At 46.8% G+C, this 19,290-nt stretch overlaps 1 protein-coding gene across 1 annotated transcript in view; it reads right to left on the minus strand.

Moving 5' to 3' along the window:
- Positions 1-19,290, minus strand: part of LOC142584690 (chitinase-3-like protein 1) — a 61,772-nt gene that overhangs the window by 12,419 nt on the left and 30,063 nt on the right. Inside the window, exon 4 of the mRNA XM_075694885.1 lies at positions 10,544-10,668. Coding sequence (XP_075551000.1) covers positions 10,544-10,668 — 125 coding nt within the window. The remainder of the gene's footprint in view (positions 1-10,543; positions 10,669-19,290) is intronic.

The raw sequence follows: 19,290 nt of genomic DNA on the forward strand, positions 1-19,290 counted from the left end.
TTCAAATCACCCATTACTACAGTATACTAAGTTTGCACTTTTCTCATCGCTAATTCAACATCTTCGTAAAACTGATCTACTTCCTCATCGTCGAAACTGGATGTTGAAACGGAGGCTTGTACTACGTTTAATATATGCCTCTTAATAAGGTTGATTACAACTACTGCTAACCTCTCGTTAATGCTGTAGAATTCGTCAATGTTGCCCGCTATGTCCTTACGGATTAGGTCCTACCCCGTATTGCTTCTTAGCTGGGAGACCCCTATAGCAGAGGACATGGCCGTTATTTAGAAACGTGTAAGCCTCACCAGTTCTTATAATCTCACTAAAGCCGACAAGATCCCATACAATGGCTGTTAAATCCTCAGAGTCCTGCTAAGCTAGCCTCACTCGAGAGGGTTCGGGTGCTAAACGTTGCAAGGCCCAGTTTCCATTGGCGGCCTGTCCGTATCCAGAGATTCTTAGCACCCTCTGCTGCGTTTTAGGTCTGACCGCCACCTTGGTCAGGTTCTCCGCAGCTGCTGCGGACGGAGGGCCATTGGGTAAGTAAGTAAGCCATGTGGGAGGGCGTGGCCGAATACTGCACCAGGGAGACCAAATCTTTTCTGGTGAGGGAGTGTCTTGTTCAAGCTTAGTGGGCCTTCATAATTTGGTTGTACCAGGATTAGAAAAGCCGCACTCGCTCTCGGCACCGATAATTATCGTCAATCAAAGCAAACCGCATACAAAACTACCCTAACATCGATTTTCAAAGCGCATGGGAGGCGCAGACATTCTTAATTGGCTGTTTAGCTTTTACATTGAAGATATTGGGTTTAAATTTATATTTTAAAGGTTGCTTCATTCGTTAATGTTATTCAATTACCTGAGCTTATTGTAAAGGATACCTGCAGTTGCTCAAGAGGAAAGCGAAAAATACTAAGTTGGTTGCATTCTGATAACTCATAAGAGCTTTATGTAAAGTTTAGCCGACTTCACTAAAACACTTTGTATACTTCGAGCTTACTGCCTAAAATAATACGTATTTTAAACAAAGTATTCATGACCCTGAATAATATACATGTTGTGCGGGTGTACGTCTCTTCTCTGCCGGGAACAAAAGTAGTCTGATAAATGTGTGGTGGCAGCGGGCACCTTTTCATGCGGCAACTGTAAAATAAAAACAGTAAGGGTATAGTGCGACTCCATTTCGGCAGCCGCCGATTGGCTGGTGCTGCAGGAGGGAGAAGGCTGGCGACGCCTACCACATACTTGCTCGTAACGCAGCCCAGCCACTCAGCACTTCAGCAGCAGCCGAAACCGATAGCTCCACTAAGTGGACGCTTACAGAATACCCGCCAGGGTACCTGAGAAAATAGATCAGAGCTTCATCGCCTCCTGTGTTCTTAATTCGCATTGTCTCTTTTCTTGCATCTTGTAGCTAAGAGGGAGCAGCTATAACCATCCGTATTAAAATTTTCTATAATCTAATCCAATCCAAGCGTCGCTGTTGGGCGCTACCTAAGCCCTGTGAAACTCTGCCACGTTGACCAATACGCTATCTCCTCATGTGTGACTGTCTCAAGGAGTGGTAATAGCACAGAACACCTATAATAGAGCAGGGAAACTGGCTTCTACAGTGCAACGAAAATGACAGCACAGGTGGAGTCGTGAACTTAGGCATAGGAGTGAAAGATGGCGCTGGCAAAATCAATAGTAATATCATCATCATTACGCAGTTAGCAATATGGCTGCTGCTGTAGCGGCGGGTGGGGTTGGTCGCCCTGCTCCCTCGCTGGTTTTGGGCGTTTTGTTAGCGATAATGAAGCGGTACTCATTTGTGGAGCACTCTAATAGGACCACATATATTTTTATTGGGTCGCTAGGGGACCAAGAGGCCCCAAATGGCAAAAGACACTTCACATAAGTAAGCTTACATCCTTTATTTTTTTATTGTCAATGGTAAATGAAGTAGTACATGCCCAGAATTCTCGTAAAGGTCAGGTGGACTTAGTCGTGTCAGTCACCGTCTTTACAACATAGAGTAACACAGATGGACATCTATTTAATAGAATTTAAAGCTGAAGTGGAGCAAAGTTTTCTCATGGCGTTCGGCGGGCCGCTAAAGCATTGAGAACGAAGCTTCACATTACGATGTTTATGCTGGGTTGACCTCGTACTTGTAGATGCGTGTAGTGCTGCTCGATGTGTTACATACTATACGTATCCTGTCTGTGTTCGACAATTTCAGCTAGAATAAAGAATAAACATAACATATCCTTGGCAAAGATACAGTGTCAGCAAGATAAGCTTGAGCTCCAATGTCCCAATTCTTTTCATAAAACATTGGCCAGAGGCAGGCATGTGGTGTAGGAAAAAAATAACGTTATGTTAAATTTTAGAGCACATATTATGTGCTCTTGACATTTCTGCTGCACATTTACTTTTCAAGTGTGGCAGTAAAGGTGTTGACACAAGTGGAGTACACATGTGGAAGAAAGGAACGTTATGGAAACAACAGTGCTTTTAATGACACTCGAAAGGTTGTGGGAATAACAAATCACACTAAATAAACATATAGGAAATCTCAATTAAAGTTTAGATCGCTCGAGAATGCAATTCACTGTTCCATGCTGAAGAAAAATCTTGGTTTATGTATTCAGACAAGACAAAAATTTTACAAGGAGATGAACACTTCAATTGAGTAGCAGATGGGAGAAAGGGAAGCCTAAGATTGGAGCCAATGTTCAACAAGCTAACATATTTGTGTCTTTTTGAACAGAAAAAAAAATTGGTTTTAGTGATTTGTCATAGTTGGTGAAATGCCGAGCGGGCCAGATTTGTGACAAAGGGGTGTTTAACTGAGCTAGTTGCTTCATTCTTTGAGGATTGTAGCAGGAGAACTAGATGGAAGGCGGAAACAGAAGGAACGACTAGACGAGCACGCAACTGCTCTCTCAACTGATTTATTTATTGAAATTCCCGCACTTTTTATTTCATTGCCCTATCGCGTATCTTATCTATCATATCTATTGCCTCAAAAAGGTCACTCCTTCCTTCTCAAGGGCACTGAAGGAGTGCTTACATGTTGCAATCCCGTTTTACTTATCTCAAATGCCTCAAGAATATCCCGAGTTAGCCTATCATAGTTCCTTTTCAGGACTTGCACATCATGCAATTTGGGCGTTCACGTGCCTACCTGGCATCTTTTCCCTTCTTGTTCATGTCGCAACGTTTACATTACAAGGCCAGTTGTGGCCAGGGGTCGCTGAAAGTGATGATGCGTGCCGTCTTCGTTGATAATTATGGCATCTTCTTGTTTGTCTTATGTATTTTAAGCACACCGCAAATGGCCTTGACAAGAAAGGAAGTCACTTTTTTTGTGCAGCCTCAGATTGATAAGACACGAGATATGGCGACGAAATAAAAAGCGCGGGATTCCAATAAAGAAATCAGTTGACAGTGCACTTGCGTCCTTATCTCCTCGCTCCATCTCTGTCCCTGTTCCATACGTTCTGCTGCTACAATCCTCGCAGACATGTGAGCTCGTCTTTTCAAGCTATCTGTTATCTTTCTATACAGCGCTAGCCTGTGCCTGCCTTTACCTATACTAGCCTGCACTTTTTATAAGCTTTCGTGGTCGGTGTCCGTTTTAATTGTTGTCAGGGCTAGCCTAGTTATTGGTTTCGAGCAAAGTGTTATTGAACTATGCGAGCTTCATTGCCAGAGATTCAGTCATCATGTAGCATCATTTGTTTAGATTACATTGAGTGGTGTTGACCATTTTAGAATTCTTTCCATTTTCATGTAAAAAAGTTGTTCTGAGGAAGTATACGATACTTGGTGGTATTACTCGCCAACCTTATTTGCAAAGCAGCAGATGAGAGATTTTGCGCATTAACAATTAGGAACTTGCTGCCTTGTTTTGTTGTGGTCGCCATAGTTAGTAAAGAGAAAATCAGACATCGATCTGTTCGTAGCGATTGCTATAAAAGAAACCCATGCGGGTTCCTCGAAAAAAAGGCCTCGCAGTTGAAGAAAATTACGTCCATGGAAGCTGCTCTAGCATCTGAGCTGAGCAGGCCGCTAGCAGAGGGCAGGGCGAAGTCGAATTTGTCAACTCGAAGCAAAGGAAGGTGTTTCACGCAATAGTTCTGCGGAAACCCGCCAAGTGGAGAGAAGTAATTAATGAAGGAGAAATCAAACATCCACTTGTTCGTGACAATTGCTACAAAGGAAACCCATACGTGCTCCTCGAAAGAAAATCCCCGCTGTTAAAGACCAAAATAAAGAAAGGGGCTGACAGATGGAATATCACACTGTCGTATAAAGTTTGTAAGCAGGGATAAGGTGCATCAGAAAGGCTGGCCAACGTTTAGATAGGAGGACCTATCTTCGTCAAAGGCGGCCTCGTCATGCTCGGCATGTAGCTTTAAAGGGTTAGTGCCGTGACGTCATGATCGTTTGTTGTCGGTGGCGATTGGTTATAAAGGGAGAGATTTCAGAGATAATGAGCGCTGTCGCATGACGTCTGTGAGCGTCGTTCCCAAGACGAGGGGAAAAGAGCGGGAGAGTGGGAAGGCGGGGAGAATAAGAAAAGAAATAAAAGTACAGAGAAAAGACGGGTGGAGGGGAGGCCACCGAGAGGAAAAAAGGGGAGAAGTAACAAGAAAATGAAGAAGGGGGATCCAAAAATAATCTGCAGAAAACTACAGCAATGTTTCAGAGCATCAGAAGAGACCAGCAGTTTAGGATAGGTAGCGAGGCACTGGAAATGGTAAGGGAATACATATACTTAGGGCAGGTAGTGGCCGCGGATCCGGATCATGAGACTGAAATAATCAGAAGAACAAGAATGGCCTGGGGTGCGTTTGGCAGGCATTCTCAGATCATAAACAGCAGGTTGCCATTATCCCTCAAGAGAAAAGTATATAATAGCTGTGTCTTACCAGTGCTCACGTACGGGGCAGAAACCTGGAGGCTTACGAAAAGGGTTCTACATAAATTGAGAACGAGGCAACGAGCTATGGAAAGAAGAATGATAGGTGTAACGTTAAAGGGCCCCTGAAACGGTTCGGACAAATTTTGTAGACGCGTAGGGTTCAGCTTAAGTAGAACATTCGCACCACAATTTAAGTGAAGCGTTACGTATTAATGGAGCTACAAGCGATTAGAAGTTACCCTCCTCCCTAGCCATGCTTTTCCTCCTCAACTCGTTCGCCGAGCGAGCAGGGCTAAGCTCCGCCTTCAGTGGTTCAGCGTCATGATGCGACGTCACATCGTCCACTTCCGGTTGTTTTGGAGCCCGCCCCCGCCCGCGCGAGACCTCTCCGCTAGCCGCTTGGCCGTCGACCCCAAGCGAGAGCTATCGAAGCAGCGTGCGTTGCGAGCATTCTGTCGTAGCGCCGAACATGTCTGGTATTCCGTTAACCACACACTAGCGGTAACCACAGGCAAGCTGGTCATTTCGGCAAATGACTGGAGGCATAAACTCAAGTTGATGAAGGAACTTTAGCGTAGACGTACGTGAGCGGCCTGATCGGTCTGCACGGTCCATACACTTGTTGGCGCAGCGCTTAACCAGCCAAACACAGCGCTAATATTGATCTAACCAAGTGTAATACATTTTAAACATTTATAAAAACAACGTGTTGATGATTATACTCCTCCAAAAAATACACACCAGCAACAAAGAAGAAAACACTTCGTTGCTGCTACTGTGTATGGTTGAGCTCTGTGCCACCAGGTGGCTGCACCGTGCAGACCATTCACATTTGCCCTTCTGCTCATCTCATGGGTCATCCCGTTACGGCACAGTCAAGCGGCCAAACTCTGTCCCCTTGCGCTTGCGTTTGCCCTAATACCGGACTCGCGAAACGCTATTGCGTTAGTAATCTTCCGGTGTAAAGTGACGGCCACAAGCGCGCAAATCCTGGCGCCGATCGGATAGCGGCAGTCCGATGCCCAGCAGCCAGTTCGCTCGTACGCTGCCTTGCAGAGGGACACGATGTCGCAGCTTGACACATTGCCACTCGCTACGTTTGCAGTCCACAAGGCAACAAAGTCGAATGCTCAACACGCGGCAACAAAGTGCTCGCGAAAAGACTGAGACCGATTCTGACCGCGGAGCTCTCGTCAAAATGGAGTACGTTGTAACACAAGCAGACGACACTTGCTGTGTGCCGGAAGTGCTCAAGTGTACTGAAAAATTATTCTTGTGCATTCTCTTTATGTGACTTTCTTTTCATAAAAACAAATTAGCTAACATTCCAACTATTATGAAGATCATTTGTTTACCATAAAGCTGGAAAAATTATCGATCACGCGCTCTTGTCAGCCAATCGGATAGCTCGCCCCACTGACGTCGCATGGGTGATTTCGGTCATATGGGTAGGGGCGGCTTAAAATTCCGCCGAGAACTGTGCTGCGATCGGCAGCGATGTGCATCTTTAAAACCTTATAATAAATTACACGCTTTACGCGGGGCACTTAGATGTGTCAATTAATGATCAGAAGGACCTACTCTAACGACTCAGTACGTTTGTAGAAAATCGTCAAAAGCGTTTCAGGGTCCCTTTAAGGAATAAGAAAAGAGCAGATGGGGTGAGGGAACAAACGCGAGTTAATGACATCCTAGTTGAAATCAAGTAAAAGAAATGGGGGCATGGGCAGGACATGTAATGAGGAGGGAAGATAACCGATGGTCATTAAGGGTTACGGACTGGATTCCAAGGGAAGAGAAGCGTAGCAGGGGGCGGCAGAAAGTTAGGTGGGCGGATGAGATTAAGAAATTTGCAGGGACAACATGGCCCCAATTAGTACATGACCGGGATAGTTGCAGAAGTATGGGAGGGGCCTTTGCCCTGCAGTGGGCGTAACCAGGCTGATGATGATGATGAAAGAAAGGGGGCATGGGAGGGCGTTGGGGAAGGCAGAGGTTAGGAGGCATTCAGGGGTGTCGTTGGCGGCATACTTTTGCGGCATTAGAAGAGGCGGTCAGGCGTTCAGTGCGCGAGTAACACAATAGACCAAAAAAACATCAGTTGAAAGAGTGACTTAAGTAGCATAGCAGCAAAGCGTCGAGTAATCTTGAAGTAGTTAAGATGGCGACAAGGAGTCTAGGGTACAATGTATGGGGTAACTGGAAGGCAGCGGCATGGTCTTTCAAATGACGTTAGCCCCAGTAGCTCAACGTAGGTGTCGTTAAGGCGGCATATAGAAATGGCGATACCCTGGTGATGCTGAGGCGCCGGGAAAGGTATACTAACGCCTAAGACATCGGAATGTGTTGGCAAGGGTGTCTTAAAAACATTTAATAAAATACCGACAAAAAAGAATAGAAAGGGGGGAACCGAAACCAGAATAACAAATAGGAGGGTGACGTGCGCAGAAGCGGGCGGGGGATGGTGTGCTTGGGAAAAGGTAGTCCTTGAATTAGTTCTAACGCATACCTACTTCTAATTTGAGGAGAGTTACTACCTACAAATAAATGGTACAAGCATGGATACGCCTTCGCACCAAACTACACGAACGTATTTATGCTGATTCTAGAAACAGATTTCCTATAGCGCTGCACTGACAAGCCCCACACATACCTACGATACATAGACGACGTATTGATAACATGGGGACATGGCCAAGACAGTCTAGATAAATGTGTTGCATCTCTATACTCTTTCCATCCAACAATAAAATTCGCATCAGAATCTTCAATAGAGCGCATAAACTTTACAGACACCGCAACATACATTGATAATGGGGCGCTACAGACAACGCTGTATATGAAACCTTTCGACAAGCAACCGTACCTAGAATATACGAGCCACCATCCCAGACATTGCAAACAAAGCATCATTAAAGCCAAGCCAGCACGACTACGTCGCATTTGCGTTGAAAACCAGGACTACACAGATAGACTTGAACACCTTAAAGCAACGCTATCAAATAGGAACCAACCAAATAGTGACCTTGAAAAAGCCTACACCGCTGAAGCAAACTTGATCGAGCCGAGGTGATCAAACCCCGCTCGAGGATCGCAAGAACAACAACGCCTCTTCTTGCTAATAAATTCTCAAACGCACTCCCAAACGTGAATAACATCCTCAGTGAATACTACCCATTTCTTACCAGCAACCAGATTTTTCCCGATCTGCCCAGAGTAGCCTACAGACACAACACTAATTTTAAAGATATTCTTGTGCATGCCAAACTAAGCACAAAGAGGAAGTTGGGAGCCAGTCTCTGTTGCCACCCCAGGTGATCAACGTGCAAACATATTCCATCTACTACAAAAGTAAAAAGTACAGCGTCGAATTACGCACACAACGTAAATGCGGCTTTCACCTGCGCATCAAGCAACGCAGTCTACTGTCTAGAGTGTGCCGCTTGTAGCAAACAATACATACGTGAGACTGGACAAAAAATTCATACAAGACTCAACGGACTCTCAAAACTCAATTTACCTAAATCAGTAGCCTGCCATTTTAATGAGCATAGTTATATACGTAACACAGCAAGGCTTTATATACTACAAACAAATTTCCGTTCACCTCGCGAAAGGACATATAGGGAATCATAACTCATACACAAGTTTAATTGCCTACACCCGACGGGAATTCATTTGGCACGTGGCAAGCTAGAATCTTTAAAAGCGGTAAATTAAATTTGAAATTCTCATGTCATCACCCAAGAGACAAAACACATTATGCCACCAGCTATCCTTAATTCTTAAACTCACCTATTCCTCCATTTCGAAAATTTTTTCCTGCCTACTACTCAATTTAATATACTCTTTTATGCTTTTACGTTTAGATCAACTGCACGACGCCCTTTTCCCAGGTACACCTGCCCCACCCGCTTCTGCGCACGTCACCCTCCTATTTGTTAATCTGGTTTCGGTTCTCTCTGTCTTTTCTTTTTTTGTCTGTTCTTTCTATATGTTTTTTTTTAAACACCCTCACCAACACATACCCAAGTCCCAAACCTCAGTATACCTATTTCGGCGCCTCAGCCACACCGGGTATCGCCATTTCTGTCTACCGCCGTAGCGACACCTACGTTGAACTACTGGGGCTAACGTCCCCTGAAAGACCATGCCGCTGCCTTCCAATTACCCTATGCATTGCACTCCAGACTCCTTGTCGCCCATCTTAACTGCTTCAATATTACTCGACGTTTTGCTGCTATGCTACTCAAGTCACTCTTTCAACTCATGTTTTCTTTAGTCTTTTGTGTTACTCGTACACTGACCGCCTGACCGGCTCTTCTAATGCCACAAGAACTTGCCGCCAACGACACCCCTGAATGCTCCCTAACCTCTCGCTTCCCCAACGCCCCCCCATGCCTCCTTCTTTATTTTCTTGTTATTTCTCCGCTTTGTTCCCCACTCGGTGTGCCCCCCCCCTTTTTTCTCTCCTTTATTTCCTTTTTCTCCCCTCCTTCACACTCTCCCGCTCTTGTCCCCTCGTCTTGGGAACGACGCTCACAGACGTCAGGCGACAGCGCTCATTACCTCTGAAGTATCTCACCTTATAAACAACCGCGACCGATAACAAACGCACGTGACGTCACGGCACTAACCCTTAAATCTAGCATGCCGAGGATGACGAGGCCACCTTTGACGAAGATTGGTTCTCCTATCAAAACGTTGGTCATCCTTTCTAATGCACCTTACCCCTGTTTACAAACTTCATACCAGCGCACCTAAAGAAAATTTCGTCCTGGTCCCGGACTCGAACCCGGGACCACCGCCTTTCCGGGGCAGCCGCTCTACCATCTGAGCTAACCAGGCGCCTATAAGATGTCAGGGCGAAGTCGAATTTGTCAAGAACTCGAAGACTTCGCCCTGCCATCTGATAGCACCTAGCTTGTCCGAGGTAGCACCTAGCTTGCACCTAGGTAACACCTAGCACCTAGCTTGTCCGAGAGTTATTACGTGGTCTGCAAGTCATTTAATAAGTGCGGTATCTGAAATGCCACGGGCGGCACCAGCGACGAGACGCTCTGGGGCGGTTGATACTGGTAAGGAGTCGTGCGAGACCTCGTGTAGGTGAGGGACCTGTACCACTCGGATGCAATATTTCTTTTTTCTTTTTCTGTAAGGGAGCAAATCACCATTACTTTCACTCTTAGCAGTGTAAACTCGTGTGTAAATTTCAAGTTCATTTCACTACTATAGTTTGAATAACTTGAAGGATGTGAAAGCCACAGTCCAGGCCTTCGCAATCTTTATTTTTTGCCTTGAAGATGCGACTAGCGCTGTTTTGCGGTGCCACCAGAGGTCGCAGGCTCGATCCCGGCCGCGGCGACCGCATTGCGGTGGATGCGGAATCCAAAGACGCTCGTATGTTTAGTTTGAGGTGCCCTTTCGAACCCTAGGAGGTAAAGAATAATCTACCATCCCGCAAGACGCGGTGCCTTAAACCGGATCGTGGCTCTGGCCCACAAAACCCAAGCATTTAGATAACAGAAATTTATCTACCGTACAATAAAGGGCATGATGCAATAGGGTAAATACGATATGTTAAAGATATAACAGTTCGCAAAGTCAGCGGTGAAACCTTACTCAGCAATCACTCGTATTCTATTGGCGATTTCGGCCGGGTCATTGTCCAAGTCTGTGACGAAGCCACCGAAGACAAGCTGGAAGAACTGTCTTGATGGTTTCTTTTTCAGTGCTTCCTTCATCCTCTGAAATGAGAAAACCGAGGGCCACAGTAACCACGAAAGCAACTCGAGTCTCTCGCGAAGGCAAATTTACTGGGTGTAACGAAAGTAAACATGAGCATTGCAGAGAAAAATGTTTACTTTCTATAAAATATTCAACGATATTCTTAAAGTAAGTGTGGTAAGCATACTCAAAACTTCGTTCGCAAATTTTCTGAAAGCTCTTAGATACGTGTGGTAAGAAAATTATCCTACAACCCTTCGCTACAAACTTGCACAATCAAGCTGCTGACCTCATTGGACATGTTACTATCTACCCGCCATCGGGGCCGGTACAATGACCACGTTCGTATACCGGGTGTCCCACGTAACTTGGGCCAAACATTACAAATATGCAAATGCCGCGTAGCTGGACACAACCAAGGTATTATTGATTTCATTCGCTTGGAGATACTCAGATTATTTTTGCATTCCGTCTACTTACATAATTAGCCTTAAATTATTAATAAGCGTTTCAAATATTATATTATATGAACAGTGTCAATAAGAAAATTCTGATGGAGCTTTTTGTTGCTCAATACGTGCTACAGAACAGTTTTTCTCAGCATGAAAGAAGCCTGCGCAAAGTGCCTCGCAAAATGCCTCCAGTGGCCAGTCGCGCGGCAATTTTGCGTGTATTCGCGGACTTCTTCCACGCTCGGAAAAACACCGGTGCCCGTTCCTGCGCAGAGCGTCGTCGGTGGCGTCGCCGGCGTAACTCAGCGAATGAGCCCAACGAAAGATGAAACAGCGAACGCGGAACGTGATATGAAAGGACGCGAGCCGCGAACGGCAGAGACCAATGAGAGCGGCCTATTCAGTTAAGTGCGCGCGGGAAACTCGTGTCATACGAACCTGCCCAACCGCTGGCTATGTACTCGTAACTGGTCTCAGCCGGACCGCTCCTGTCGTACTATCGTGTGCTCGCGTCAGCTCTCGCTCGCGTTTGCTTAGTTTGGTCTCGTTCGCGCTTGTTTCGACTGTCATGGTTTGTCATTGTGTTGTAATCTCATCGCATGCGCGACGCGGATTGCGCAATACTTCCTGGAAGCCATGCGGCACCAATGATTACACAGGACGATACCGCGAGTCATGTACAACAGCCGACGCGCTTGACCAGCATATCGGATTTTTGACGATTGCCGACACTGCTACATGCCTCTCAAATTATTTGCCTTAATATATCGCGTGATGAAAACACATTTACAACAGCGCTTAAATTTCGCATTAGGGAGTATCGTAATCATCGGTGAATGTTATGTCGCAGGAATTGAGTAACAGAAAGCTGTATGGGGAGTTTTCCCTGTTGCTCACCAATTTACTCATTGAAACTTGTCATCTAACTACATTATTTGGGAAGTTGATTAAATATTAAAACAAATTTTGTTATTATGCGCAATGCAAGAAAATAATCTAAGTATCTCCAAGCGATGGCAAACAACATTACCTTGGTTCTGTCCACCTACGTAGCATTTGCATATGTTTAAAGTTTTCCTCAAGTCATGTGGGACAACTTAATATGCCGTGGTCATCAAGGAGACGCCAGTATACGGAGATGACGATTGTCTCCGTGTCCTTCACCTTTTTCCGCTCGTTGTCGAAATCAGTAACATTCGAAGTCGCAGTGTTATCGACTTGTACAAGTGAGCGTCCGTCTTGGGTTTTGGCGCTGATTTCAAGGCATCAGCGTGCGAGATCGCTATATCGAGACTTTTTTTCTGTCATAGGGAATTTTTGAAGGTAGCCTCTGGCTAATAGCATAATTCTAGTCATTGAACTACATTACTTAAAGAGGTGGACGTTACTTGCTCCAGCAACTAAAGGCACAATCGACGAATTAACCAAAAAATTACAGACTACCTTTTTACTTCGCTATTTTACGGCACATATCGCAAATTATGATTGTTAACTGATAAGTTCACAAGCTGTATCCACGCGAAATACATATTTAGAATAACACCTGTTTTGAGATAATCATTCCTAATGTGTGCACGGAAATACATGGCCGTTCCAACTACTTTTCTGCTTAAAGGCATGAAACAGCGCTTTGTTCAAGAAGTAAGCGGAACAATACCACATATTTACCTTCAGTTGCAGGCGCCTACCTTGAAACTCGTGCGATCCTTAGTTGTTGTTTTAATGGATCTACTTTGTGACCTCACCTGCTATAATTCGTCAATTGCAATAACTGCCACAATGTCATCAGTGAAAAAGTGAATTATTGAATTTTTCTTTATTAGACTAATATGCATTTTGAATTCTGGTTCAAGCAGCGTCCGCCTCTTCGCGTGATCCAGATCAAGCACTACAATCACGCTGTTACAGTTCATTTTTAGACATATTGCATGGTCTAAAAAAACACCGCATAGAACACACTTACCACTTCGGCGTAATCAATGCCGGAAACAGTCAAGCTACAGGGAGCTCATTTAGGTTGGGTCGCACATTTTTAGGCATTATTTTCAATGTGTTTGCAGTAATACATTATTACCACGGGTAAGGAAACTTAAATTTGAGTTCACTCTCTTTCCTTAATTACACCAACACCATGATTTCATGGATTTCGAAGTTGTTGGGTTTTTGGCTCTTGTGGCTCAGTACAAGATTATGAAACTTGCTCGCCTTATCCCTTGGCTGGTTTGAAATACAACGTCCTTTCTCTGTGGTACTAAAAGATAGTTCCGAGTAAGACACCGTCAATATTGGTGACATGCCGGCGAGCCGGTGTGCCAACCTAATTTGGCGATCTTGTATAAACGCGCTGTGTCGTTGGGGTAGGTCCTTTTGTCCACTAAGTGACACATTTAAGCGACCCGCGTGAAGCCTGTAATTTATTATAAGGATTTAAACATGTGCAGCGCTACCAATCGCATGGGCTTCATTGCCTTGAGTTTTCGGTCGACCCAGTTCAACCCACGTACGTGCCACATGTTGCGTCAGTTGGGCAAGCTATTTGCTTGGCTAGCTTAGTAGCGTCGTCAAAACGTTGTCCAACTTCATGTTGAGGAAGTAGTTTGGCTGTTGGTTAATTTGTTTCTAGAAAAATTGACAGCGGCTTAGCTCGGCTATGCCAGGATATACGTAGCGAAAGCTAAGGCGTAGCGTGGTTAGCCTTGGTTAATCTTGATTGCAAACCCAGGTTAGTCTGTTTGTCTAGCTATGTTGCGGCGTTTAGCCAGTCGTTCGGCGCGCTGTTCGTCTGTCTCCGGGGCGATTCGTTTCCATCTCGTTCCGATGTCGATTCCAGGCCTCCGCCTGCTTTCCAGAATGGTCGCCGTCCATACTGCCGCCTCAACTGTGGTTGCGGCGCACGCGAGCTCTCCTTTTCAATCCTCCGACATGTAATCGGGCATGCGATGCAGCTGGCGAAGCGAGCGGAGGCGGGCGCAACGACGAGGAACGCGGTGTGACGCCATACCAAACGGCGGCAGTGGGAAAGGCACGGCGCTGCGCAGCGGCGGAACACCTGTGGCTCGGTGCTACTAGTGGAGCATGCGCAGTAGTGATTGGGAGTGAAAGAGAGTGGAATATCCGCGGCGAGGCGTGCGTTGTGACGTCATGTGCCTCCTCGGAGCACCGCCACAGCGAAATCACAAGTTCGCGGCCATTAAAGCTTTCGCTTTAAAAAGAAGTAACAGAAAGAGAATACACAGCGGGCAATTTGTCACCGCTCTAAAACACTTCCGGCACACAGCAAGTGTCATCAGCTTGTGTTACAAAGTTCTCCGTGTTGATGCGAGCGGCGCGGTCAGTGTTGGTCTCGAGCTTTCTTATGGCGTCGCCCTTGTTACATTGTGGGCTGCATAGCTTACAATCGGTGACCTGTCAAACTGCATCATCGTGTTCCTCTGCAAGGCAACAGGCGCAGCGGAGTGGCTGCATGGCATCGCGCTGTCGGTACTCCATCAGCGCCGGCGTTTGGGGCCGTCACTTCACACCGGAGGATTACTACTGCAATATAGAGTTTTAGCATGTCCGGTATTTCGCAGATGGACTGTGCGTTCTGACAGGTGGGCGGAGGAGCAAACGTGAGCGTCCCGCACGGTGCAGGCACCCGCGGGCACAGAGCTCGAGACAAACGCAGAACTAATACAGCAGTAACCAAGTGTACTATACTTTGCTGCTGGTATAAACTTTCAGCGGCAGCTTAATGGCGAGTGCATTGTCTTATTAAATGTTTCATATGTATTACACTTGATTACAGTAATATAAACTTTATTTTTTTTAAGGGCGGGGGGGTATGGTTAGGCGCCGCACCGCCAAGTGGCTGCACCACGCAGCCCACTCTGGCCGGTTATATTTGGGGTACAGATCTTAATTAGGGCGGTTGTAGTGTGGAGAGGCTTTAGTTTACGCCTTCACCTAACCGTTGAAACGCCCAGCTCGCCTCCTGCGTTTACCAGAATACCGGACACGCGCGGCGCTGCGACAGAACGCTCGCAACGCACGCTGCTTGGATGTAGTTCTCGCGGCAGACCGACGGTAAAGCGGCTAGCAGAGAGGTTGCAGAGGCTTCGCGCGCTGGCTCCAACACAATCGGAATTTGGACGACACGACATTACATCACGACGAAGAACCAGTGAAGGCGGAGCTTAGGCCCGATCTCTCGGTGAGCGAGTGAGGAGAAAATGCGTGGCTAGGAAATGTTAGAAAATGCGTGGCCCGTAAGTACATTAACATGAGTCGCTTCACCTAAACTGTGGCGCAAATTTTTTACTCTAGCTGTATCCAACGCGTCGGCCAAATTTGTCAAAATCGTTACAGGCACCCCTTAGAAGAAAGCTTCTGGTTGGAGGCTCCTATCTCATCATCATCATAAGCATCATCATCATCATCATCAACCTGGTTACGCCCACTGCAGGGCAAAGGCATCTCCCATACTTCTCCAACTACCCCGGCTCCTATCTAATACAAGGTAAAGCAAAATAGCTTTGCTCATCTACGAAGTCACCGAATTTGAAGACGTTTTAGATTTAAGAGGAAGCTTTAGCTCGGGGCCTACTACGACGCGGCCTATTCAAATACATGTAAAACGCAAAAACGCTTTTCTGAGATAACCGATAGACCCATTTTAATTAAATATGTTTCATTTGAGAGAGAAAGTTAAATTCTAGTGACTTTTGGAAGCGGAATATCGATTTAGGGCCGGAATTTTGGTAAAAACTTTAAAAATTTGCGTTTGAAAACATAGAAGCACGAAGTCTACAAGTTAATCGCTCTGCATCAAAAGCAGATATTTTGGTTGTCTAAATGGCATCCGTTAGGTCACTGCAAGCGGACAAGTTCAACTTTCATCTTATGTGAATTCGTTACGTTGTATGCAAGGGTTCTGCAAAAGCTGTATTTCCATATTACTAAATTTGAGATTCATGCGTGACATATCAATTTTGTCCGCTTCAGATGTACTATTACATGCAATTCCCAGAATCGTGGTATGGTTTTTCATTGCTGTGTTACAGAGTTGTAAACTTCATAGTTTCGTTTTTTGAAAATTTGCGACCTTTGCCAATTTTTAGTAAGACATTTACAACCTAAATCGAAAATTCGAAACCAAAAGTCACTACAGCTTAGGTTTTTTTTTTAAATGCAACATACCTCGCCAAATTTGGCGCACCGGTTGCCGAGAGAAACGAATTCTCCTTATACATGTATTTACATAGGAGCACCCGAGCTAAAGCTTCCTCTGAATTCAGTGACTGTTACAAGCGGATTAACATTTAAGGCGTTGATGTTCTAAGAAAGATTATTGGAAATTGCAGACTAACAGAAAAGGAAACGATCGAGTTTAAAAGTGTGACTCAGCAGTGAATTGATAGAGGAATTTCTTAAGTTGCATCTAACACTACATCTAAAGAGCACAACATTTATGTATGACGCATGGCTCCTAAATGCCCCACTAATAAGTGGACTTTTGCAAACCCTTCGTAAACATTGGAACAAGTTACCGCAATACATACATATATATATATATATATATATATATATATATATATATATATATATATATATTGACACGTGTACTTAGCTTTATCGGGCAACCACGTTTCGCCGCCTAACCAAATGTAATCACACAGCGTGGGACGCGCCTGCATGTATCCGAAGTTTCTGGAAAGTTATCGGTGCTTCTATCCGCTGTCTGTTGTCGCCGAACCTGTTATCTGATTTCATCGCCTGACGCGAATGGTGTAGAACTTTGTAGAAGGCACGCGGGTCCGAAAGATTACTCTGGAACATTCGACGACTGCCCTATAAAAGCCGACGCGCTTGACTCGCTGATCAGATTTTACGACGATCGCCGACTGTGTTCGCCGCTATCGTTGAGCTATAAGTGTAGCTTGTTTTTGTGGGCACTGGTTCGCCCAATAAAAGCTAGTTTTGTAATCCGCCGTATTGCTGCTTTCTCCACCGTCACTACCACGTGACATCTGGTGGAGGTGCTTGTGCGTTCATGTACCTAACGCCCCCGCAAAGCCGCGATCCAAGCCCGAAGCCCGAGGAGAGAACCAAAATCGCCAAAGACCAGCGTGCCAGCCGCAGACTGCAAGGACTGCCCCAGAGCACGGACTTCTACCTGAGACGACAAAGAAGATCGTGGTCAAGACAACCCCAATGGCTGCACCAGCGTCCCTCGTTATCCTGCAACAACCTCGGGACCCACCAACCTTCCATGGAGCAGCGACTGAAGACCTGGAATCATGGCTGGAGGCCTACGAACGAATCGCGACATTCAACAACTGGGACTCCGACGACAAGTTGCGGCATGTCTACTTCGCCTTAGAAGACGCCGCCAGAACGTGGTTTGAGAACAGGGAGTCGACCTTGACAACGTGGGACCTGTTCCGTAGCGGCTTTCTGCGCACCTTTACAAGCGTCGTGCGCAAGGGCCGAAGCTATGCTGGACGCCCGAGTGCAGCTACCAAACGAGAAAGTTGCCATCTTTACGGAAGAAATGAGCCGTTTGTTCCGTCACGCCGACCCGGATATGGCCGAGGAAAAGAAAGTCCGCCTACTGATGCGTGGTGTAAAGGAGGAACTTTCCGCCGGGATAGTAAGAAGCCCACCGAAGACCGTCGAAGAGATACTTCGTGGGGCGACGAACATTGAGAAGACACTCGAGATCCGAAACCAGCAATTCGATCGCCGCACGAACTCTACAAACTACGCCGGGGTTCAATCACTGGCTACCGACGATCCACGCGAGACTACCAGAGCGGTCGTACGGGAGGTGCTGCAGAAGTTCTACCCAAGGACGCAGTCCCAAGTAGATCCAATCGCTGAAATCGTCAAAGAAGAGGTTCAGCGATCGCTTGGAGTCCCTGAGGTGCAACCACGATCACCGCAACCTCAGCCGGAAGCGATGACCTACGCCGCCGTCGCCCGCCGTCAAGGTCCCCCTCCGCGACAACACCAGGGTCCTGTAACGCCGCAATTCCGACGTCCACCGCCGCCGCCGCCAGCTCGCCCACCCGTCGCCAAGCGCAGCTACGCGAGGAAGACGGACATTTGGCGAGCCCCCGACCACCGCCCGCTCTGCTACCACTGCGGCGAAGCCGGCCATATGCACCGCCGATGCCCATACCGCGACCTGGGATTGCGAGGGTTCGCAGTCGATGAACCGCGCCCTCAGGAAGGTGAACGCCCTCGTGACATCGCCGACTACCTCGCCGCTACTTAGTCGAGTCCTCCACGACCATCCCGTTCGCCGTCACCAGGCCGCTACCTACCGCCGCAGCGCCGACCATACACTGGCCCAGCCCGGGGCGGGTCAGCGAGCCCATATCCGGAAAACTTAAAGCAGCAACCGATGGAGGTGTGGTTGCTGTTCTTCGAACTGACGAAGATCCTCCGCCGCAGACGGAGATGACGAAGAGACCATCTCGATGACATAATAACGACACGCCACCGTCCTGACGAAGTCAGGAGGCCAAGACTACACCGACGAAAGACAACTTGACGACGCGACGTTCCAGCTTCAGTTCAACACGACGCAGCCGTGATCCGGCGCCAAGACCTAATTGCAATGCCAGACAAAGAACCACCGACCTCGACGTGCTTCTCGACGGCCACGCATTCACCGCTTTAGTGGACACAGGAGCCGATTACTCCGTCATGAGTGGACCCATCGCCGTGCAGTTGAAGAAAGTTAAAACTGCATGGGAAGGCCCTCAAATTCGGACCGCTGGAGGACACCTCATCACGCCGACCGGAATCTGCACGGCAAGAATTACCATTCATGACCGGACTTACCCTGCCACCTTCGTTATCCTGCAACAGTGTTCACGAGACGTCATTCTCTGCATGCACTTCCTGAACCAACATGGCGCAATCATCGACCTGATGTCAAGTGAATAACGCTGTCGGAGAATCAAACGATACCGCCGGAGAGCCCTCGTAGTCACCACGCCTTGAGTGTGCTCGGAGATCAAGTGAGCATCCCGCCTCGCTCCAGCATCGTTATCTCTGTCGGCACCGACACGGCCGCTGACGTAGAAGGCCTCATCGAAGGCGACCAACGTCTACTGCTTGACAGAGAAATTTGCGTCGCAAGAGGGATCGCTCGACTGCATGGAGGGAAAAATGAAGTGTTGCTGACAAACTTCAGCCAGG

This window comes from Dermacentor variabilis, chromosome 6 (assembly GCF_050947875.1).
Source record: "Dermacentor variabilis isolate Ectoservices chromosome 6, ASM5094787v1, whole genome shotgun sequence".
NCBI classification, from domain to species: Eukaryota; Metazoa; Arthropoda; class Arachnida; order Ixodida; family Ixodidae; genus Dermacentor; species Dermacentor variabilis.